Genomic DNA, 24,039 nt, shown 5'->3' with positions numbered 1-24,039 from the left:
GGGGAGGGGGGGCATAGGGAAACTGGCAGTCCTTCACATATGTGGGTCCCAGACCACATAGGGCCTTAAAGGTTAAAACCAAAACCTTGAACCGGATCCAGGCAGCAACTGGCAGGATGTGGGCCCTCCAAGATGTTCCTGTGAGGACACTAGCGGCTGCATTTTGAATCCACAGAGTTCTCCCCCCCCCCAATCTCACACTCATTGTATTCCTGAATGCAATGGGCTTGGCCCCTAGTACTAAAAATAAGAACTGAGACTTAACATAGTCATAATTAACTAGCTCAAGCATTATTTGGTTATTTACTTGCTTCATTTATAACCCTTTTTTGCTGAGATTCAAGGAGTATCCAAACTTTATAACTAAAAAAAATGCAGATTCAAGTAGGTAGTCGTGTTAGTCTGAAGTGGCAAAACAAAAATGGAGTCCAGTCGGACCTTTAACACCAACAAAAAAAAATTCAAGTGCATGCACTCTCAGACAAAATGGAACAAAATGCAGTAACTAAGATATTATTGAAGGAGCAGAAAACCATAGCAGCAGTTGGTTAAATTGTTGAGAACAGAACACCTTTCTGCTTGGACAACTGGAATATAATTCATAATTAATTAGGTCACCCACATCCATTAAAAAAACAAGCTCACTGAAAGAAATTAAGGTTTAATTTCAAAGTCTATTGGTAGTCATTTAGTGAAGTCGAAAACAGTTCCAAAAGATTTACCCTGCTAAAGTGCTGACGTTTCTGAAACCTGGAGTCAGGCTGGAGACTGGAGGAAGAGGGGGGTCTGGAGTGAAAGGCAGGGAGATCTCGGTATTCCGGAGCAAGTTAAGCAAAAGATTGCAGCTAGATCGAAACTGGACACGCAAACGAGGGACATCTGTCTCCACCGGAGGAAAATCCGTAGACATGACCGCACGAGGTTTCTTCCACCAACCAGCCGTCCGCGGAGATAACAAGAAGGCTAAACCACGTTAAGCTCGGTAGAGGTTATAGTGCACACGGTGCCAGTCCCGGACGCTCTTCTTCTGCATTAAAAGTTGCAGCACGATACAGGGACAACCCAGGGCCGCCCTTAGGAGAATTCCTTGGGTAGTTCGCCCTCCAGCTAATCGCCCCCACCCCCAACTCCCCCCACTGGCCGGACAGACTTGAAAGGTCACAGCATTGTGAGCGTTTAAATTTACCGGCCTACGGTCGAGCAAACACCTTGCCCCACCAACCAAAGACCGGGAAGGAGGACTCCGGCACTCGGCCTCATGGCTTTTGAAGTGGCTATCAGGCACTTAGACGTCAATGGGGAGACACAGTCTCTATTGGGGGATGATGTAGGGGGCGGGTCTTCCTGAATCCTACTTGTTGTGATTCGGCATCAGCTAAGAAGGTTTCGTTGTGCTCTTCGCGCAACCAATCGCTTGCCCAGAATCATCCTTCTCCCCCCCCCCCTTGAATTGTGTTACTAGCCTGTTAGGGACCTGCCCTTCCTGCCTGCTGGAGGGAGATTTAAACCGTGGGAAGCGGATGCTGCAGCTGCTGCAGGCGCGCTGCTTGTTTGGATGCAAACTAGCCAATTGGGAGGCACATGCAGGGCGGCTGGGTTCCTTCGACCAACAGGTGCCAGACCTTGGGTTGGGGAGGGTAGAGTTTTAGACGGTTCTGTGGATAGTCGCAAGTGGTTTCCTTCTTTCCATTAGGAGTGCAACTGGGATAAAGAAACGAAGGGGGCATAGACCACGTGAAACCATGTTTGAGCGCACTTGTAATGAGCGTGTTCTGGGTTGCCCTAAATACCATGCACTCATACTCCTGTTTTATTTTTTTTCTCCCCTGGGAGTCCAAACCTTATATATTTTCTGAGTTTGCATCCTGGGAGTAAGCCCCATTTTACTTTGCTGGAAAACATGTCTTCCGGTATGAATTTGCAGGATTTTATGAGTTCTGCATTGTTTAATGTGTAGGATAAAAAACGGATAAAGAGTAATGACTGGTAGCTATTTACTTGTTGTCTTACCAGAAGTCTTGTGAGTAAAGTCTGTTTCTTACTTGCTGGAGGCTACTGATGGGTGAACCAATTATTTGGGGAGAACTCAAACTCAGTTCATTTCAGTAGCTAGGAAGTTTCAAGGTGGTGGTAACAATAATTTTGTCTTGTGATTTGCCTCCAGTTCTTTGCTTTATGGCTTTTTTGGTTCCAACCATGGAGGACTTGCTGCTGGGATATCACCAGTGTTTGAAAGAAATGGGTAGGTAAAACAAGTAAGAATGGGACAAGGAACATGAAATGGGAAAGAGGGGGCTTCTAAAAATGGTGGACAAACTTTCTCTATGTACTGACAAATGAGCCATGTGACTTTGATACCAGAGACACCAGTTTCATCTTGAGGAATTCATGAAGATTTTGAGGGTCCGACCTGGGGAAGAAGCTCAGTGGGAATTTGATTCCTTGGGTCAACCCTCCAAAATTTTCTAAGTGCACATACCCTAATATGAAAAGGAACTGGCAACCTTGTATCTGGAAATATATTATACCAGAAGGGCATAGGGTATTTAATAAAAAAAATGATAGCAAGTATTCTTTAAGAAACTGAAAAATAATTGATGCATTTTGCACTACAATGACATCTCTTTGTTTCTGATGAATTTCCATGATGCAATACTAGTAGATTTCCCCCCCCCTCCACAAGGACCATTGGTTCTCTGCTGAATAAGAGAAAGATCCAGTAAGGCAGTGGTCCCCAACCTTTTTATCACCGGGGACCACTCAACGCCTTTTACTGAGGCCCGGTGGGGGGGGGGTAGTTTACTCCTCTACTCTCAACCACTGCCCTAACGCTCTCTGATCACTATCGTAATGTTTAAACATCCCTTCAAAATAAGATACAGAAACGCCACAATAATGAACATAAGGAACATTTTATTTTCATGGAAATTTTAACTCATGACAATGACAAATCAATGAGAACCCTGAGCTTGTTTCTCTGCAACGAGATAGTCCCATCTGGGAGTGATGGGAGACAATGAAACCCGAAGTGTGTTATAAAGGGCTGGGGGGGGGGAGAAGGCGTCCTTCGCGGCCCACCTCCAATTAGTTGATGGACCACATGTGGTCCGCAGCCCACAGGTTGGGGATCGCTACAGTAAGGTACCACCCTGTAAATGGGTATGGGTTGGAGGAAGATAAAGGGAGGAACTTAAACATCCTTTAGTAACTGATTGCCACAGAGAATTATGACTCAAAAAGGAAAAATGTGGAACAGCCAGGTTCTTTCAGTTTTTTTCTGTGTTTATGGCATGTGGATTATTTTTTGTTGTAACTCAGCCACTGTATGCACAAGGAATATTCCACTCTTTATGGATTTTTTAAATCGAAACTGTATAATTTCCTATCTGCTATACAGTGGTTGAGTGCTATAAGTCTTCAACTGGGAAAGTCTGCAATCAAAAGATGTGGAGAATGTGGTACAAACTTGTGCCCAAATTTTGCTGACTCTTGTGTTGAGAGGTACATTTTCTCCCCACTAAGGAAAAAAACAAAGAATAAAGATGCCCTTTTTTTGCTCCACTAATAAATCCACGAAGATCCTCTATGGCTCCGAGTAACATCTCTGGAACATTTATTGATTGTGCCTTGTTCCTCCACAGATGAGAATGGCATACTGCAACAGAAACCTAACATAACACACGGTTAGAGAGAGAAATGAAGAAAGGTATCATGCTGCCATATCAGGTGCTATAGGTCAGGGGTAGTCAACCTGTGGTCCTCCAGATGTTCATGGACTACAATTCCCATGAGCCCCTGCCAGTAAATGGGAATTGTAGTCCGTGGACATCTGGAGGACCACAGGTTGACTACCCCTGCTATAGGTTATAGGCAGGCTTTGTTTAATATTTTTTTCTGGTGGGTATTAACTGGGAGAATTGGCATAATGGCAAGTATTGGCCGATAAGTGGTCTGTAACTTCTGTTTGTTGCTGCAAATACATAAGGATTTTGCTTGTACAAGTGAACTACAAAAGTACAATTAAAAGTTAGGCTAAATGAGGGGATACAATTCACAGTGAACCATGACCTTTCGGTCAAAGGAAGTTATCTGGACCCATGTTGTTATTGTTGTTATTATCCTGGCAGCAATTTACATAAAAGCACAATAGCATGAGGCAGTCCTATGCAAGATTTGAAGTGTACCTATGTCTGCTTTCAGGAGAGTAGCCAAGAGCCTGCTGGGAGATGATAATTAATGACTGTATTGTGGAAAAACAAAGAAAGCATGTTTAGCGGAATGAGATACTTGACTTCAGAGATTTTTAGTTTGGTATGAAGACTGTTTTCCATCAGGCAATGAAGGCAGACAAGCATGTTGTGATATAAAATTCAGCAATACAAATACTGATCATCCTTAATTTATTTATCTTGCATTAGAACAGTTATATTTAAGTCCAGTAGCATGTTAGGGACCAACAAGGCCTTTGGGATATAAGCTTTCAAGAGTCAAAAGGAGCTTTGACTCTTGAAAGGTTATACCTAAAAAATCTTGTTGGTCTCTAAGGATCTACTGAGCTCAAAACTATCAAGGTTACTCTCTGAAATTATCCTGCATTGTTATTTTATATATTTAAAGACAACAGGAATTCCATATTTCAGTTGGCATGAAATGAAATTTGATCTCAGTGTTTCATGAGTTGTCTTTATTGCATATTGCTGTGTGCTTTGATCTTGAACTAGATATTAATCTGGTCTGCTGTTGAGTTCCGGCTGATAGTCCAATCAGTGGTCCCCGATCTTTTTATCACCGGGGATCGGTCAATGCTTGACAATTTTACTGGGGGGGGGGGGTAGTCTATTTCCAAGGGATGTCACCGCCGCCCTATCCTCTGCTCCACTTGCTTTCCTGCCACTGCCCCTGATTTCCCACTGCCCGCTGTTGGGTGCTGCCAGCAGCAGCCGTGCAGTGCCACGCCAAGGGGGAGCCCCAGCCATGGCAGGCACCAGAGAGCACCAAAGGTGAGCCAGTGGCAGGGCAGCAGCTGGGGAGGACGATGAGGAGGAGCCGCAGACTGGTACTGACTGATCCACAGATTGGTACCGGTCCCCGGACCGGAGGTTGGGGACCACTACATTAGAGGAAAAAGGTTTTGCACTTTGTAAGTTTATTTAGCAGATTCCATTCTTCATTTGGTTCCCAGGAATAACAATTTGTATATTGGAACACCTGTTTTAGCAGTCTGTGGTCTTGTCCATAGCTCTAGATTTCGGAATAAAACAAAAACAACCCACCTTAAAGTTATGTTTGACTTTATTTTGGATCACAAAAATGGCAGCTATGCTAAACTGGGGATAGTAAGATCTAAGTATAGGTGTCAGATTTGCATGTTCACTAATCAAAGCCTTATTTTCTTGTGAATAGGTTCACATCATCATCTCAGGCCTTATATCTTGAAAGGCAAATGGTCAGTGTGGGTGTGAACACAAGGCCATATAGATCAAGAAGAAGGTCTTGCCCCGGATTCAGGTGAGATTTCTTGGGGCAGCTGCTCTGGTTGATCAGGAACTTGCCCTTCAGTATTCTTTGTCTTCTGCAGATTTGATGAAGAGACTGATGAGGCTGTCTTGCTGAGGAGACAGAAGCAGATAGACTATGGCAAGAACACCATTGGTTACCAACACTTTGTCCAACAAGTCCCCAAGTAAGTGATACCTGCTTCTTCCCTCTTAGTTTTTTATCTAGAGGCAGGCTCTTCACATAGGATTCATCCAATTTGTGCTGATTAAACACTACTTCTCTAATTGCATTCTAAGATTTTGAGTATCTAGCAAGTTGATTTTGGCTTGTCTTGAGTCATTGGAGAAAAGTCTACCTGTGGCAGCCTGCATAGCAGAGCCTAAGAAATCTTTTGTACTTCATTCCAGAGCTTCTCGGCAGTTGGGTGTTCACCCACGCACGCCTAATAAACATAAGAAGTACAGTCGCCGTTCCTGGGACATGCAGATTAAGCTATGGCGACGAGCACTGCATGCCTGGGACCCCCCTGGGCTGAATGCAGAAGAACCTGAGAGGGAAGTGTTTGTCAGTTTTTCTTGGCTGCTTCTGACCAACTTGCAAGGAGAATATTTTGCACTGGAGTAGGAAGAGAGGGTTGGGACACAACTGTGTGACATAAATCCTCATAGCTTAGTTCAGTTTTCTCCCCAAACATTTTGTTGTGGTGAACAAATTCACCTGCTTCAAAATGCACCTTTAATCTTGGTTCTGTATTAAAAGTACCTTATTGTGTAACATCCACTGCCTGCAGCTTGGTGATCGATTTATGAAGTAATCATGGCACACGTTTCAGGAATCATAGGCCTAGTCTATATATGCGTATCACCATGGAGACAGTTAATTGTCAACAGAGCTGTCTGTCTTCAGAGAGAGCAAATGGTTCCTTTACTCATCAGAGCTTGGGAATGTAATCAGTAACATGTGAATACCTAAAGTGGTGTGGTTTGGCATAGTGATCTTGTACACTGAAAGGCAGTGGAGATGCAGGTGTGCAATAGGAGTCAAATATAAATAACTTTTGGCTGTTTTGAACTGAAGCGAATTGTGTCCCTAATGAACCTCCCAGAAAATGAAAGATTGGAGCTTGTAGTGCTATACTTACCCATACACCTCTCGTATATTTTATTGTTTCCCTCTTGGATATAAACCTACTTAATGCTACTTCCTGATTCAATTGGAATGAAACTGTTCTTGGTTTGCAAAGGAAAGAACCGGTGACTGATTGGGGTCCTCTCCTTGTCTCAAATGGCTGCTTTGGTACCCAAGAGATGCTAGAAAACCCACATGAAGAATCCTTAAGAGAACAGGTATTTGGACTCTGTGTGATATAAGCAATGGCAACTGGAGGGTACTGTGGAGTAAGCTGACTTCTAATGCTCCCTGTATGCTGATTTGGGAGTAGTTCCAATGCCTAGAGGATTTAAAGTTACAACCAAAATTAATTCATGATCTATCTGTCTCTCTACCCCCCCTCCCCCGTTAAGGTTTGGACATCCTAGACTTTCATGAGGCCAGAGATCCCATTGGAAATACTGTTATGGAGGGACTGAAAGTAATCCTCCTTCCTTTAAAGTCAGTTACTATAAGAAATAAAACAAGACAATTTATTTCATGCACTGCCTTTTTTTTTCTGGTAGGTTTTTAGATTGTCAGCTTCTCATCACCTTGCTCCGTGGCTGCCTGAAAATGATTACTCCAGCAGTGAGAACTTTGTTGAACATGTAGAAGACTGTTCCCTCTGCCCAGAGTGCAGATGTCATGTCTTGAGAATATGGTGGAGTTTGACATTCTTGAGAAGGCATTGTTTAAATGAGGAAAATACCTGAGACAGTCTTATGTCTCTGCCCTGCTTATGAGGCTTCTGTTATTTTGCTGTCAAATCCCTAAGATTGTAATGGCATCTAGCCTATCTCTAGATACTGTCCTACTATTCAGCTTCTCTTTGTCCAGTCATCATATACACAGAGTCAATACATGATTAACTACTCTTTGGTCACATTTCAATTATATGGGTGTGGTTTTAGTGGAAGGGCGGTGTTGACTATTACAGGAGTCAAATAGTTCTTGCAATCCCATGCCTTGTAAGGAAGAGTATGATTTGAGCAGTAACAGCCTGAACTACCTTGGGAAATAGCACCCCTGCCTACCACTTCGACCAGATTAAAATCAGATTAAAAACAGTTGATTAAAAGCTTCATTGTATTGTATTTTGATTGCTTGAGCAGGCAGTGGCTGTGGATGTCAACACTCAGAGGTGTAAGATGCACAGGGTACAGGGTAAAAGGGGGTCTCGGACTCAGAAAATCTTTGCAATTGGCATCACAATTCAAGGAAACAAAATTGCTTAGACAAGACTATGTTCCCACACTCGCAAACATAAGTCATTTATTTGGAACATGCTTCAGAGGGCATCAGCTGCCCTGGCAAGTTTAATCGGATCTTCTTCTGAAAGCATTAATTTGATGATGAGGGATTTGGTAAAGGGGGGATAAGAAGCAAGGCTTGTGACTATTTTGTCCAATACAATTTGTCCAAAAATAAAAGTTGTTTCACTAGTGAGTAGCCAAGGAAGAGTGATTGTATAACTGCACATTTACTTGTGATTAAGCATGAAGTGCCAATGTGCACGAAGGAGGGCCCTGGCTTTCCTAGCTAATGTTTCCTATAATGTATTCCATATCCAAATGAAGCCTTAGCAAGTTAGAGAAACAAAGGTTTGGTTGCTTTCCTGCAATTGGAGTACAAGAGCTTTAGCATGAGTTTGCTACCAGTTGCTTATTCTTGTCTCAGATACATTCCTAAATGCTGCTTTTTAAGAGACTGGCTGAGACTCCAAACTAGGCCTCCTGATTGTGTAAGTTTTACTTCAGATATCTGAAAGCAGTTTAATAGGCAGCAGGAAAATCTAGGGATGCACAAATACAACTATCGCACTGTACATAGCTGCCAAATGCGTAGCCTGTGACTGCATCTAGCTCAAATTAAGTACCAGAGTTAGAACATGCTCCTTGGCCCCGGAAGGAAAGGGCCAGAGGTAAGGGGGGCGGGCGGGAGAAGAGACATAAATACCATTCTCCAAGACACCAACGTCGAACTACATCTCCCATCATGCTCTGCCATGTGGTATGGGCCACAGAAGGGGAGAAAAAGAGTATGGTGTTGGGGCAAGATCCAGAATCGTGCGTAAATCAGCCACTATGGTGCAGCAAGGGGGGGGGGAAGGTTCGGGTGGATTTGCAGGTGTCCGGCTCCCGTTATCCAACGGTCTCCTAGTTTTTTTTTCTGCGCTACCTGCCATTCCCCCCTTTTTTGTGTGTGTGGGTGGTTTGGGCTTAGCGGGTCGGTCCACTCTCGACCGAAGGGGGAGGAGAGGCTCCTGCGGGGGGTGGCGGGGCTGGGGAGCCCGGGCCGCCGGGGTGGAGAGGGAGGACGGTGGTAGGTGGTGGGGCTGGTGCTCGGGAGCCTTCCCTCGGCGGATGGTCGGCCCCGGGGGTGTTAAGCAGTGACGGTCTAGGGGGTGGGGGGCTGGCAAGACCGTTCGGGGCGCACAACTGCTCCGGCCCCGCGAGGAGCTATTGGAGCCGCAGCCACATTCTCCTGGCGCGGTGGGTACCGGAATGCGACGGAGGGGGCTGTGAAGCTGGGGGGGAGGGGGTGCTGAAGTGTTTTGGGGTGCATTAGCGATTTCGGCGGTGCCAGCGGAGGTGCTTTTCGGGCATCTTCGGGGGGGGGGTCTTTGTGATCTGTCTTGCTAAGGTATTTAATACAAGGTAAAGGAGACTATAAAGGCAGGGCTGTTTTTGTTTATGAGGATTTAAATTTAATCGGGTGATGGGAGTAGTGTTGGTGTTTCCAGACAGGATGCTGCTTTGGATGGTGCGCTCTTGTGTGTTAATGCATCTGTGTGAGAATTTGGGGTGGAATGGAGGGCCTTCACTGAGAAGTGGGAAAGTGGCTCCCTCCGTGGAGGATGGGATAGCTATGCTTTGTTAAGTACTGCGTCCCCTGTGGATGCATTCCTAAAGCTAGGTTGTTGGGACCCATTCTTAAAACGCAGTTTAATCTCCCTGCATGACAAAATCGTGTCATGGAAGCTTGCACTGTGCGTCTGGCAGCGCGGCTGGAGGTTTTCCCAGTTGCTTCAAGCCTGCCTGCATTTTTGTGCTTGGTAAATAGGTAACTTGAGACGAAGGAATCGAGTATTTGTGAAATCCTGTAAGTTTGGAGAGGAAGGCTTCCTTGTGGAATGATCTGAACTTGTTTTTTAAAGCCATCGGGTCAAGGGGCTTGATTTAGCTGGGCTTTCTAAAGGGCTGTGGCCTGAAGCTGTTGAAAGAAAGTAGGAGTGGAACCAGATGCAAAGTACTGTAACCAGTTGCCTAAGGGCAGGAAACAAAGAGCAAACATAATTTAGCAACATGCCTGCTAGTGAAGAATAATCACGGGGTATTAGATAAGGCTTGGTGTAACTATTTCTAGGGGTTTCCTCCCCTATCTTTGGGGTTTAGGGTGAGTTACATTCTGTCTTTTATCTCATTTTATCCTCACAACAGTCCTGCCAGTTAGGGTGTAGTGAAGGAGATAGTACTTATCCAAGGCCATCCAAGAAGCTTCATAACTGAGCATGGGCTTGAATTTCAGTCTTTCAGAACTAAATCCAGTACTCTGTATCAGATGAAAAATTAATCAGGATTATAGTTCTGGGGGAACTGGAAATTGTTGCTCGTAGAAACTCTCTAGTTTAGTCTAGAGAATCTGAACCTCTATGTACATAAAATGAACATCTGATGAAAGATTAATGATTGGTCACTCATGGAAGTAGAAAATCTATATCTATGCTTAGATTTTTATGATAAGCCTGTAGAGAAACTTACCCAGGCATCCTTGTGGATATCTCTGTAAAGTTGTAGTTTGTATTTACCAGAAGAGGGATTACAGATACTGTCAGTGTTCATAGCACTTTAGAAAATTCCATAAACAAAAAGCCAAGTCCTTGCCTTTAAAGACCATACAATCTATAACAAACAATGAAGAGAGGAAGACAGATGTAGGAGATGGTGAATATGAGCAAATATATTTCAGTTTTTTACAAATGGCTTTCCTCTTTCTCTCTGTATAGTATTGCTCCATCTGGATTTTTTATCACTGAAATACATCATTTTTTCCCCTTCAAACTGGTAACATTAATAAAGCTGTGGGTTGCTTAGCTCTTTTCTCCCATAGTAATAAATTGCCAGTTCCTTTCACCTCAAATAAATGCAACTTAGGTCTTTATGAGCTCTCCTCTTTTCTCCCCCCCTCTCTCAGTGTACTTTGTTCTATTCATTTTCTCGGGCATTGCCTGATTGCAGGCTTTCCCCTGTAGTTTTATGACAAGTTCTCTTTTGTCGTCTTGTGAATGCAAAAGTCACTCCTTAATGTGTCATTTATGTAGAAAAATAGTACTTAGGCAAGATATTCTAACATAATTTTGAATTTCTGAAGATGGATAACACTAGTAAAAGGAGATGTTATAAGACTCTTAAATTGTATTTATGTGGGAAGGACTGCAAACATAGTAATCAGTGTCTGACTTGGATTTTAAAAGCCTGGATTCAAAATGAGATTTTTAGCTAGCCTTTCTGGGTGGTCTTGAATGTCAAGATTTCTTTGATTGAATTATGTATTTGTAAAATGGAAACCATAGTTACCTACTTTCAAAATTTTTTCTCAGAATAGTCTTCATTAAGAAGTTCAGTATCAGTTGAAGTATTCTGATACATTAATTTCTAAATTGTTATTTCTTTTAATTTGTATTCCTTAAGCTAAGAATCAGTGCTACTAGAGGTCTGCTTTAATTTTCTCTCTCTTTAACTTTATTGAAAAGTTTGACTAAGAAAAACACAACTTGACGCTGTAAATTCTTAGTGAAAGCAGTACAGGGGGTATTCTGACTAACTTGTATAAGAAAAAAGTCAAGAAAAAGGGCAGATTAAATTTTGAGAAGATGTCTTGGAATTGCAGGCCTTTGAAGTAGAACTTTATCAATGATAAATATCCAGTATGATTGCTGTTAACATGGGTATTCTGATGCTGAGGTTTTCTGCAGAGCAAGAGAGGCTTCAAGCCTGGATAAAAGTGAAAATGTCAATCAAGCAAATAATCAATCAGAGTGGATCTTGTTATTTCCTTTGGAGCCTTGTCTCCAGGCCAGCTGGAAGTCAGAGATTATGGGCCATGGTTCTGATTCAGAGTCACCATCTTTTATAATTTCTTATCTGGGGACATTGTATCTTTGATAAAGGCCCAGACCTCAATGTGTTCATGTTTAGAGAGTGAGGACTACTCCAAATGGTCCACGCACACTACAGAAAACTGGTATTAAATAATGCTATAGTACTGAAGTGCATTTGATGTGCATGGGCCATAGCTTAAAAGGCATCTGAGGGCATACAGTTCAGATTGGAAGACAAGAGTAGTAAATGCAATGGAATGAAAAAAGTAAATGAAGCAGAATGCTATGAAAGTTCAGAGGTTGAAGTGGAGTTCTTTGTTTTTCATGGCACTCAAATGCTGGTGCTTTCCTCCTTGGTGCTAGCACTTTCTTTTCTCATATTGCATGTCTACATCTTTATGCATTGAGCTAGTTACAACAGAACAGCCCTCATGAACCAAACTCTGTTCCCTGGGACATTAGAGGGATGGTGGTACTAGACCCTGGTAAGGAATAGGATGGTACAGGCGACCATATTGCTTTGATTCTTTGGTCTGTGCCCTCCGGAAGCAGGCATAAGACTGGAACTTGAAGCGACTTCTGAAATAAAATAGTTAATCAATATGCTGAAAGTGAGAGTTGTGTAGTAAATAGACTGTTGAGCCTGGATTCAAATCTCTCAGAGCTTACTGGATGACACTGGGCTAGTTGTCATCTCTCTACCCAATCTACCTCACAGAACTGTTAAGATGATATAATGGGACAGAGATAGGAGAAGACTATACTGCTTGGATTCCCTAGGAATAAGGCCTGAAACCAAGTAGGAACACTTGTGAACTTGTAAAAGGGGACTTGGATTGTCAAGTTATGGAAGAAAGACACTGATGGTTGACAAACCTTATGTATACTAAAGGCTTAATGCTATGTAACTTTTGCTCTGTCATCATTGCCCAGGGATTTTTAATTGGGAGGACATAGTGCAAAATAAGCTATTTTGGCTTCTCAGAGTATTGCAGCTACTATTGCTATTGCAAATGTGGGTAACATAAGAAAGCTAGCTCAGAATATTTCTATTTTTGAGCATCAGATATAGAGAGGCCCAGGTGGCAGGGAGTGTGGTATGCCATATACTAAAATGCCTGTGTGTTGCAGGGTCCCGGAAGATGTTGTGGAACATGGCTGGCTTGTGATGAAGACAACAGCTTAGTAGGTGTAGCAGATGATGATGATGCTTGAATACGGCTGGATTTGCTGAGGGAGGCAGAAGGGTGGCAGGAGACAAGCTGGAGTCACAAGGGGTTCTGGTGCCTGGCCTCCATGATAAGAAACCATGATCACCCTGATTACTGAACAGCTACAGAAACAGAGCCTGGAGGAATTGAAATGCACATCCTTCAGCATCAGCCTGGTAAGACTGCCCTGACATGGCTTTGAAAGTTAGGGTAGTGTTGGAACTACCTTCAAGTTTCTCTTCAGTGGTAGCTCTCTGTTTTCCTTGATGGAAGAATGGTATTGTGTTTTAAGGTGCTCTTAAGTTAGGCCAGAAACCAGCAAATCATGAACTAAATTTTAGAACTTTTTTTTCTTGAGCAGTCTCTGCTCCTACCTGCCAGTGCTGCATGGTGAACTGCTATTTGAAACTGAGAATTTCAAAAGCAACTTATGGAATGCGGAATCTGTTGTTGAAAGAACTTAAACAAAAGCTCTCAAGCACTAGGCTAGTGCAAGCTCCCAGCTCACTGTCTTATCAGTCTGTGCTCTGGAAAAACTGAAATTAGTCCTTAAAAATGCAATCAGCATTGCTGCAGAAAATATCTGTATTTTCTGTGACAGTTATGGGTAATCTATTTGGTAGCACTCACAACGAATAACTCTTTTATCCACCTCGCTTTTCCTCTGCCTCCCTGTGGCCAGAATAGATTTAGAACATCATATTAAAGGATGTCTGTACATTCAAGTAACTCTTTAAGAAAAAGCAAGCAAGAAACCCTCAGTGAAAGACTACCTGCTCCCCCTTAGCAATGCCCTGCAAGACAATGACCCTTCCTTTCCCTCAGGGTAGAAATTGAGTAGACTATTAGTTGTTTCTGCTTATGGAAAGCAGGTACAGTTTGGAATTAGGTAACACAGAATGTCTCTCCCCTCTTCCCATTCCCACCATGATGTTGATTTTTTATCAAGCTATTGATTCTTGCTATAATAATAGTAACATTAGAGCAGATCTTTTTCATCAGAATCAATAATCTTAAGGCTGCCTAAGATTCAAGATGCCACTCCAGACAAATTACAGTTTATGGAATTTATCACCCTGTGGAATTTATCACCACTAAAATTAAATGGCTAGAAGGCAGACCTACAGTTGAGTAATAGCCACAGTAAGTAGAAGGACATCTGTATTTAGAGATGCTTTAGTGTGGATGATTGCAGAGTGCTTAGGACATACAGTAAAAGTTCTCACCATCATTTGCTCCTTCCGAACCTCCTTGTATCATCTAGGATGGCCACTGTCAAAAAGTTCTGAGCCAGTTCAAGGATCATAACTTTATGTTTTAGAAGTAGATGGAAGCAAGTTAGGAGTTAATAAAAGAAGTGTAAAGAAATTTTGGTGTATCTTGGGTGATGGTGGATTGAAGGCTTCGGGTGGTAAATAAAACTGATATTTGACTTACTTTATCACATAAATTGACCATGATATTAGCAGGTGTTTAGCATTCAGATAAGATAACTGAAAAATACCTTAGCAATATTTTCCAGATATTATTTCATCTGGATATAGATGGGGTTGAATTTCAACTCTCCAAAATGGCCACGTCCCCAATATTGAAAAAAATATTTGGATATTTTTTGGGGCTGCTGGATAGTTAAATTTAAAGGATGTGTAAAAGGATTACAGTCCCTTTAAATGCCTTCTGGGTGAACTCACCACTTGGAGAAGGTGTTTAAAGAGATTGCAAACTCTTTAAACACCTTCAGAGTTCACTCATGGCTTGCAAAAGGCATTTAAAGGGACTGCATTCTCTTTAAAAGTCCTTTTACCCCTCCATTGGAAACAGTGGAGGATGGGGGCATCTTTGAGGTACCATAGAATTGGCCACTCTGGTCAAATCTTTTGAAACTTTGGAGGGGAGGGTTTTTTTTACAAATTTGGTACCTCAACCTCAATAAACATCCCCCACAGAATCCCAGATACCCCCAGATTGATTCTCCATTATACTGTATAGGGACCATTGACTACTAAGGTGGAGCTAGAAAAAAAAATCAGATTTCTGAATATTTACTGAATCTGAATACTGTACTAATATTGAGATTGGGAATATCAGGAAATTTTGGGTTCAATATACCCAAATTCTGAAAAATACTGGGGGGGTGGGGTTGTGTAGGTTATATTTGTTTGTTTGTTTGTTTTGCATACCCCTTATGAGGCAATAGCTTGGATAATTCTATTTTGCTAGTAGGAAAGCCAGATTTCATAACTGGAATAAATGAGACACGTGAGAAAATGCTGCATACATTTACTTCAGCCATGTAAATAGTTGGGCTTGGGGGAGGGGCTGCCTGTCTGCTGCTTTGTTCTCTTCTGCTGCTGCTACTCCTTCCACCCCTGCTGCTCCCTTGCTTCTAGTGTTTTGTTATGAAAGAGTTAAGAGCCCCATTTGTGTAGTCTCCATAGTTTGGCAGTGTGTTCAGCAAACACATTGTTTGTGCTGTGGAGGCTGCAGATGTCAGTCTCTTTTCTAGCATCAAAGGAGTAATTGCTGGACTGCTAAAAAGAGAGCACTGTGTATACAGTCTTCATGGCAGAGTTATAGAGTTTGGGTATATGGCTGACTCTGGCTTCTAGTGTTAAAAGGTAACTGGCTTTCTAATGCCAAAAGAGACACATTCAGTCAGCTGTGCAGCTCATTGCTAAGCACAGCACTGGGATGCTTTGCTTCTTACACATGCACCTAACATAGGAGCAGTTTGCATCTTGGGTGCTCAGCTGCTTCTTGTGAGTGAAAAACAAATTGTTTGGCTGACTGTTGTTGCTCTTGTTGCTCAATATGTTTGTGAGCTTTTGAGAGTATTTGGAAAACATTTTGTTTTGTGTCATAGAACAGGGAGGCAGTTTTGGATCTGCAGGAAAATGAAATACAAAATTTAGAGATAGAAGGATTGATGTGGCACCATAAGGAGAAATTGCAGCCTTTGGTATCTAAACATTTTTTGCTAACTACTTTTTGGATAACAATGTTTGGGTCCAATAGCCAAGTTTTATTCAGGGTATGAGCTTTCATGTTACATGCACACTTCCTCAGATACCATGCACATGAAAGGTTGTACCTTGAATAAAACTTTGTTGATCTTAAAAGTGCCGCTGGTCTCTAGATGATGATGATGGTTGTTGTTGTTGTTGTTGTTGTTATTATTATTATTATTAGATTTATTTCCTGCCTCTCCCGACAGGCTCGAGGCAGGTCACAACAACTAACCCCATTAAAATTCCCATTAAAACATCAAACTACTAATATGATGGCTAAAAATTCCATCCCTCCCCCATTATCAAATAGGTGAAGAGGAAAGGATGGGGGGAGTAGTGTACACTCTGACTCCTTGGGGGGGGGGAGTGATGTCCCTGATTCGCTGACCCCAGCCTCAACCATAGACCTGGTGGAAGAGCTCCATTTTACAGGCCCTGCAGAAAGCTGACAAATCCCGCAAGGCCCGCAGTTCACCTGGGAGCTCATTCCATGAGGTAGGGGCCAGGACCGAAAAGGCCCTGGCCCTGGTTGAGGCAAGGCATGCTTCCTTTGGGTCGGGGGATGACCAACAGGTTCTCACCCATAGAGTGTTAAGGCCCTGCGGGGGGCATAGGGCAGTAGGCGGTCCCTCAGGTATATGGGTCCTTGAAGGTTAAAACCAAAACCTTGAACCGGATCCGGGAAACAATTGGCAGCCAATGCAGCTGCCTCAGCACCGGCTGGATGTGGGCCCTCCAGGATGTTCCAGTGAGGAGCCTGGCAGCTGCATTTTGCACCAGCTGTAGTTTCCGGGTCAAGGACAAGGGTAGGCCTGCGTAGAGCGAGTTTCAGAAATCTATTCTGGAGGTGACTGTCGCATGGATCACTGTGGCCAAGTGGTCAGGGGCGCTTTGTAGGGCGCTAGTAGCCAGGCCTGGCGAAGATAGAAAAATGCCTGGCCCGCTACTCTCTTGACCTGTTAGGGAGGCATCGATGGTCCCACCCAGGCGACTCTGCTCGAACCATTCAGACACAGCTTCCAAACATCTGGCAAATGGCTCCGGGGGAGAGTCCGGGTGGCCGTCCATTAGGAGATAGAGCTGGGTGTCATCAGTGTACTGATGGCAGCCCAGCCCAAAACTCCGTACCAGCTGGGCCAGAGGGCGCATAAAGATGTTACACAATGTGGGGGAGAGTACTGCACCCTGAGGGACCCCGCAAGGGAGTCTATAGGGCCGCGAGAACTCTTCCCTCACAGCAACCCTCTGGGACCGGTTCTGGAGGAAGGAGCGTATCTAGCACAAGTCTGTGCCCCGTATCCCTGTACCGGCCAGGCGATGGACCAACAGTTCATGGTACACGATGTCAAAGGCTGCCGATAGGTCTAAAAGGACCAACACGGCTGACCCGCCTCTATCCAGCTGGCGACAGAGGTCATCCAGCAGGGCGACCAAAACCGTCGCCACCCCGTGGCCAGGGCGGAAGCCAGACTGATATGGAACGAGTGCCGAAGTTTCCTCCAAGAATGCCAGGAGATGGTCCACTGCAGATTTGTTCTGCTGCTTCAGATCAACATGGCTACCCACCTGAATCTACTTTTTGAATAGGAAACCATAATTTGTCAAGGTGTTTGTCAAAGTTTGCCTATACCCGATTCCCCCCCCCCCCAGCCATGGGGTCAAGAAATCCGTTATTTAATTATTGTTTTACTAGTAATTAAGCCCGCTGTAAAATGAATACAGCGGGTGGTAGCCGTTCCCAACTGCCCTGGCAGCGCTGGGCAGGCGGCTGGGAAGAGCTTCCCCCCCCCCCAGGCTGAAGCCGTTCCCAGGTGGCCGGGAGCACGATCCCTGGCCCCTGGGAAGGCATTTAAGCTGGGGGCGGGGCGGAGAAAGGCCTTCCCAGGGACCGGGGAGAGCGACTGCTGGCTTGCGGCCCCTGGGAAGGACTTTAGGCTGGGGGGGGGGGGGCGGAGAAAGCCCTTCCCAGGGGACGGGGAGAGCGACTTTTCTGAGGAAAAAGCATTCTTCAATTTGACACCTTAAATCTAGTAGAGGCATGACACAGAAGGAAGACTTAAAGCTGTTAGAATCTCTGTAGAGGTTGGCTTGAGGCTAAGGATATCACCATGAAAATAGTTCTGATGTCTTCTTTGGTCTGGGAGGTGCAGACTGGGAGGTAGTTACCAGGGAATTCTGACAGATTAAGATATCTAAATGTTGATGAAATCCTGTAGCTGGTATCACCATATTATAGTTCATATGGTGGGAATTACAGAGCTGGAGGTGCTTGTGAGATACTGGTTGTTGCTGTGATGTGGTGACTCCTTGTGTTTCCCTCCTTAGCCTTTGCCTGATCATGCTGATGTGGCCACCTGTGGCAGCCCCTTCCAGATAGCACCTGGTAAGAGCATCTGGCTGGACTACCACCTTTCGTGCCTACATCCATTTCTCTCTTGTCTGGTTTTAAAAAAAAATCTTTTGATGTTCTCTATGTGTACTTTGTGGCTAATAAAATCTGCCTATTTTCCAGGTTTCCTTGTGGAGGACATATATCTTGTGATACCACTTTCACTTAAAATGAAAGCTTTGGTCCAAATGTGGTGTCAATGATGAATTAGTTTTTAAAACAATTTATTAGGGTCAGTGACAGGAAGGCTGCCCTGAATAGTGAGAGGAGGTGCTTTTTTGTAAAGAAAAGTTTCATCTTCTTTGTTTATTCTTACCTTTGAGGAATCAAGGAAAGAGACTGCTAAATCTGCTTCAAACTTAATTCTCCCTGTAAAAGAAGAAAATGTTGTTTTCAGGAGTTTCTAAAATGGTTCCTGCAAACATTGTACCTTCCTGTCTCTGGTTTTGTATTGGTAATTATCATTGCTGTATCTATAGCTGAGTTTTACAGTATTTGTATTGGATGCTGTCCACATTAAAAACTTTATATGTGACCATCATAATTGGTTTTCTGGTTATATAAATGCTGCCATATGGATACTGTCACTATTTCGTTATTTATTAAATTATAGTGTAGTGGGAGGATTATGCTGGTGGAATGCCACTGGGGTAAAAAAAACAACAACCTTGATTTGAGCATTTGAATCATGAATGCCCCGGTTATGTATGTAAGTAGAATGAAATGAGTAATTGCCCCGTATCACAATGCTGCTGGGTTTTATAGTGTTGGCTTAGAGAAAGTTGGTATATAATTCATTTTACTATGCTAGAAAGCCTTAACAAGTAGTTGAAGCTATCAAAATAACTAATAACTGGCTCTATTGCAACTCGTAAATGAAGCAAAAAAATTCCCATTTTCTAACATGTGCAGGAAATTTCCTCAGAGCACTCATGATACTGAGCCCAGAATAAAATTAAAAGGTAAAGGTATTCCCTGTGCAAGTACCAGGTCATGTCTGACCCTTGGTTGGGGTGACGCCCTCAAGCGTTTTCATGGCAGACTCAATACGGGGTGGTTTGCCAGTGCCTTCCCCAGTCATTACCGTTTACGCCCTAGCAACCTGGGTACTCATTTTACCGACCTCGGAAGGATGGAAGGCTGAGTCAACCTTGAGCCGGCTGCTTGGATTGAACTCCCAGCCTCATGTGCAGAGCTTTTAGACTGCATGTCTGCTGTCTTACCACTCTGCGCCACAAGAGGCTCGTCTCCAGAATAAAATAGCTTCCAGTTATTCACTCTAAGTAACACATTCTCTTCTGTAGGCACCATTGTCTACAAGAGAGAAAGTGTTCTCTCCCAAAGCGAGTCCCTTCTGTAAGTGTTCTGGTCTTTTCTGTTACAGCCATATTGTAACCCCCGGGCTGTGGCCCGGTACCAGGCCGTGGTGGGGGTCCCTAGCAGGTGCAAACACACAGGTGAGGAGCTGCTGTGCCTGTGCACTTGCAGCTGTGCCTCCCCCCCCCCACAGCGTGGCACTCTCCAGTGGGTGCAAACGTACAGGTGTGGCAGCTCCGCGCCTGCCCCCGCCGGCAAGCGCTGTGCGGGGGGGTGTGCCGCGCAGCGAGCACAAGTCTCCCTCTTCCCCCCCTGGTCCCCGGGCCTCCCTCTCCCTCTCCCCCCCCCCGGTCCCCAGCCTGAAAAAGGTTGGGGATCACTGCTCTAGAGTTTAGAGTTAGAATGTCTGCCACTTAAATGACTTTTATGTGCATGTGAAAAGCATTATTTGGACTGAATTAAACTAAAGCCTATATCAATATGAGTTACTTGGTTTTAAACTCATTTGCTGATCATCTGTATTTGAGATATGGGGCATTAGCTACCTGGTAATATGATTTGGGGCTGGAGGACTAGTATTCAAGGAGGTTTTTCTGGCTTGGTGATTCACTCATTTGAAGATAATGAGCACTAGCTTTGGTTACATACATCTACAGTTGTGCAAAGGAGTCTGGAAGACCTGTATAAATTAAATTAAGAATGCCTTGTTATTTTGTTAGAGGAACATTGTAGAGCATTGTTGAAGCACGGAATTTCTTCCTACATTACTTTCCCTAAGAAGTATTGAAGGTATTGTAGGAAAATGGCTGAAAGATTTGATGGTTTGCTGGTTATAAAGATGAAAAGCCACCTTAATCCTAGTGATGCTCATCATTGCATTACATAAAAGAAGCAGGAAGGGTTAATACTTCAACTATTCTTCTGTTTCATTTTGATCTCTCTTAATTTGTGCTCAGTCAGCCAACTGTTCTCATTGTTCAGTTCCTGTAACTGGGAAAATGTTGTCATTTTATCTACCTGACATGTTGCCCTAACCATAACGGATAGAAAAATAAACCAAATTCCTTTTATTCTCATCAGCTTTATTCATTACCTCTGATCGACAAATGCCTAGCTTGGTAAGAAAATTACTTGAGTTTAGGAATGTCTGTATCATACGAAGAAGGGTTTGTTCTTATATGCCGCTTTTCCCTACCCGAAGGAGGCTCAAAGCACCTTCCCATTCCTCTCCCCACAACAGACACCCTGTAGGGTGGGTGAGGCTGAGAGAGCCCTGATATCACTGCCCGGTCAGAGCAGTTTTATCAGTGGCGTGGCGAGCCCAAGGTCACCCAGCTGGTTGTATGTGGGGGAGCGCAGAATCAAACCTGGCATGCCAGATTAGCAGTCCGCACTCCTAAACACTACACCAAACTGGCTCTCGGAGGAAAGGCATAGACATTATAGTTAGTGAACCAAGGAGCAACTGGCAAACATGCCCCATTTGGGTATCCTTATGGATTGCTTATTACTTGAGAGTGATAATGATCAGGCCAAACCACAGGTTCTGTTGGCCGGTGAACACGTGTTGTAAACACTGGGTCCAATTCCAGTCTACCAACATAATGCCATTGTGTGGAAGGATTCTATGCAAACTTCTTTTGTGCCAGTACAGGAACTTTTTGGGGGGTGGATGGAATTTAATGTGTGTTCCATGCTATCTGATTAATTTCCAAAGACAGATCAGAGTGCAGATTGCTGTCATTTCACAAGATGTAATTGTGGATGCCAGGGATGCATAGTAGGGTGGCAGTAAGGGCCTTTTAATCTTCTGGTTTTTGGTATTTCTTGCAGAAGGAGCTTCATGGAGGGATCTGACTCCCTGTCCAAAGATCCATCAGGACAGCACAGGCCTCGACCAACACTCCAGTTTAAGCCTTTCCCTGCCTCCCTGCCGCCCAGACAACAGTCCTCAGAACAGCTTCATATCCCAAACACTGGCCACCAACTCATCAGTCTCAGAAAAGGCTTCTGTGCCCCCCACCAAAAGACACTGCCGTTCACTTTCAGTGCCCGAAGATCTCTCACGTTGGCAGACTATCTGGAGGCCCCTGGGCTCCAAAGTGTGGACGCACATCAAACGTCGGGACAACAGTGGAGGGGACACTTTGTTAGTTCGACCCCAGAACCTGGCCCAGGAAGCCAACAGATCTTGTTTCAATCCTGCCCCCAGTGCCTCTCAGCAGTGTGTTCAAGATGGTGCTGATGGTGGCAGAAGCCCACCTTTTTTCAGTCTGGCTCTGTCCCGAGAATCCCCAGCAAGTGTACAGTGGGAGACTGGAGAGACTTTGCAGCCCTACCCTTTGCAACGACGTTTCTCCCTGTCGCCTGTCAGATTTTTGCCATCTCCACGAAGCTCTACCACCTCCACACCAGAGCTGCTTCGACACCAGCACAGCCTCCCTCGCAGCCGCTCACAACCATGTGACCTGGACACCCGGAAATGTGGTCTCAAGAGGCGCCATGATGAAGAAGTGAGGTGGCACAGACCTTCGCTTGATTTCTACAAGATGAATCAGGTAAGGAAGGAAGCAGGCACTATCCATTCATCTTCAAAGAATGTTAGGGTCACAGATTAGATTAGTTAGAGACCAACAGCCTGCTTTGAAAGTTAAGTAGATGTTTGCCCGTTTTAACAAATAATGTGGTTCTCTTGACCTCTGCCTTTTAACTAGAGCCAGTAATATATTACTCTAAGATGGCTCAAAAGCACTGTGGTGAACAGTGAGGAGCTGGGAGCCATATATGGCATTAAGATTTATGTGTATAATGACAGCATAACATATTTGCTCCAGATACATTTACTGGCAATTTGTGATATGTGCTGTACAAGACAAAAACTCCTGATTTGTCCTCCATAAACTGTGCAAGGGAGTTTGTTATTGCTCCATCTTCTTTGCATGAGGAAGGCAAAGTGGAATAGCTATAGTTTAAAACCAACTGAAATGTACTGTGATCTGTACAAAAGTGTAGTAATTTACTGTTTAAATTCATGGGTGAGAGCATAGATTTACATAAATGACTATTGTGGGAAACAGTGGTATTGAAAATGCAGATTATGTGAGGTTGGAATGAGTTCAGGAAGACTTTGCTGGAATAGCCTGCTTAAGTCTGTAATGGAAATAGTGTTGAAAAATTAAAGTCTGGCTCAGTTAACCATCTGCACAGTCCATAGTAACTTCCCAATGGTGCTTGTATGTGAAACCCACAATAGTCTCCCATCTTCAGAAGCCAGAATGAGTTTCTCTTCATAAAGACAGGTGAACCAGCTATAACTCTGATGCACCTGAAAGCACAGCATATCATAATTGAAAAGCCCCTACATAACAACAGTAAAAACAAAAAGATGTGTATAAATTTCCATTGTTCCGTTTGACAGAAACCATTTGCAGGAGCTGTCTGTCAGTTAGACAAATCTGAAGAAGGTGGATTTCCATCATGGCTCTTGGCCTGCAGTCCTCAAGCACCCTCAGCTCCATGCAGTCCCATCAGCAACTGCATCCAGGTGCTTAGTGAAAGTGAAGAGGAGGAAGAAGCAGCAGCAGCAGCAGCAAGGAGACTAAACTGGAACCTAGCCAGCAAAAGGACTCTCTTCCAACCAGACTTTAGTGATCTGGATCTAACTTTGATTGAGGAGAACTAGGGATTGGATGTTCCTTTGAAAACTGACTCTGGGATCAGCAGCAGGGGGAAGCTGTATTCTGAGTTGAGGGTAGTGGGGTGGGTGCCAAGGGAGAAGTGGCAGTGGAACTGACGGGGTTTTGTCTGCTTGTTTCTTTTGTATTAAAAAAGGGAAAATCACTTACATGAGTTGTATGTCTTTGGGATGGGACAATGTTATTGCTGGGGGAGGGGGGGGGGGAAGAGCAGAGACATCTCTGCTAGTGACACTGGTCTAGTGTTTTGACACATGTCCGTCTATATTTTCAGTAAAATCCTTACCTCAAAGCACAGAAACATTTTTCGAAGATTAGTGTAAAATAATCCCCAAAGATGTCACTAAATAGTCTAATTTAAATCCTTCATAAACTGGCAACAGTTATAGATTCAAATGAGTAGCCGTGTTGGTCTGAAGTAGCACAATAAAATCAGAGTACAGTAGCACCTTTAAGACCAACAAAGATTTATTCTAGGCGTGAGCTTTCGAGTGCAAGCACCCTTCGTCAGACTATGTAAGAAGATCATAGTCTGACGAAGGGTGCTTGCACTCGAAAGCTCACGCCTTTAATAAATATTTGTTGGTCTTAAAGGTGCTACTGGACTCTGATTTTATTAGGCAACAGTTATGAAGGTCTTTAAAAATCTATGAAACTTCTTTAGTAA

At 43.8% G+C, this 24,039-nt stretch overlaps 3 protein-coding genes across 15 annotated transcripts in view; 2 read left to right on the top strand and 1 right to left on the bottom strand.

Moving 5' to 3' along the window:
* Window positions 1-1,483, bottom strand: part of CDC25C (cell division cycle 25C) — a 53,647-nt gene extending 52,164 nt beyond the window's left edge. For 5 of the 10 annotated variants that reach the window (XM_077326160.1, XM_077326162.1, XM_077326147.1 and 2 more), the window contains exon 1: window positions 723-881. The gene's annotated coding sequence lies outside the window, so the exon portion shown is untranslated. Of the gene's footprint in view, window positions 1-722 lie in introns of all 10 variants that reach the window. The other 5 variants (XM_077326153.1, XM_077326156.1, XM_077326152.1 and 2 more) reach the window with 4 other exon arrangements.
* Window positions 1,422-7,729, top strand: LOC143832177 (uncharacterized). 2 transcript variants are annotated; one of them, XM_077326170.1, is made up of 7 exons: window positions 1,422-1,613; window positions 2,165-2,242; window positions 5,404-5,508; window positions 5,579-5,683; window positions 5,907-6,054; window positions 6,744-6,845; window positions 7,176-7,729. In XM_077326170.1, the coding sequence occupies exons 1-7, from the start codon at window positions 1,582-1,584 to the stop codon at window positions 7,362-7,364; spliced, it is 759 nt and encodes a 252-aa protein (XP_077182285.1). In that variant the 5' UTR covers window positions 1,422-1,581; the 3' UTR covers window positions 7,365-7,729. The 2 variants fall into 2 exon arrangements, with proteins under 2 accessions (XP_077182285.1, XP_077182286.1); XM_077326171.1 differs by lacking the exon at window positions 5,907-6,054 and having other exon boundaries at window positions 6,743-6,845.
* An 860-nt stretch (window positions 7,730-8,589) lies between these two features.
* FAM53C (family with sequence similarity 53 member C) lies at window positions 8,590-23,517 on the top strand. 3 transcript variants are annotated; one of them, XM_077326168.1, is made up of 5 exons: window positions 8,590-8,717; window positions 12,884-13,139; window positions 18,297-18,354; window positions 21,511-22,235; window positions 23,096-23,517. In XM_077326168.1, the coding sequence occupies exons 2-5, from the start codon at window positions 13,062-13,064 to the stop codon at window positions 23,357-23,359; spliced, it is 1,125 nt and encodes a 374-aa protein (XP_077182283.1). In that variant the 5' UTR covers window positions 8,590-8,717; window positions 12,884-13,061; the 3' UTR covers window positions 23,360-23,517. The 3 variants fall into 3 exon arrangements, with proteins under 3 accessions (XP_077182283.1, XP_077182282.1, XP_077182284.1); XM_077326167.1 differs by lacking the exon at window positions 8,590-8,717 and adding an exon at window positions 8,953-9,143; XM_077326169.1 differs by lacking the exons at window positions 8,590-8,717; window positions 18,297-18,354.
* The last annotated feature ends 522 nt before the right edge of the window (window positions 23,518-24,039 follow it).

This window comes from Paroedura picta, chromosome 3, assembly GCF_049243985.1.
Source record: "Paroedura picta isolate Pp20150507F chromosome 3, Ppicta_v3.0, whole genome shotgun sequence".
Lineage (NCBI taxonomy): Eukaryota > Metazoa > Chordata > Lepidosauria > Squamata > Gekkonidae > Paroedura > Paroedura picta.
This window is presented reverse-complemented; position numbering and strand designations above follow the sequence as displayed.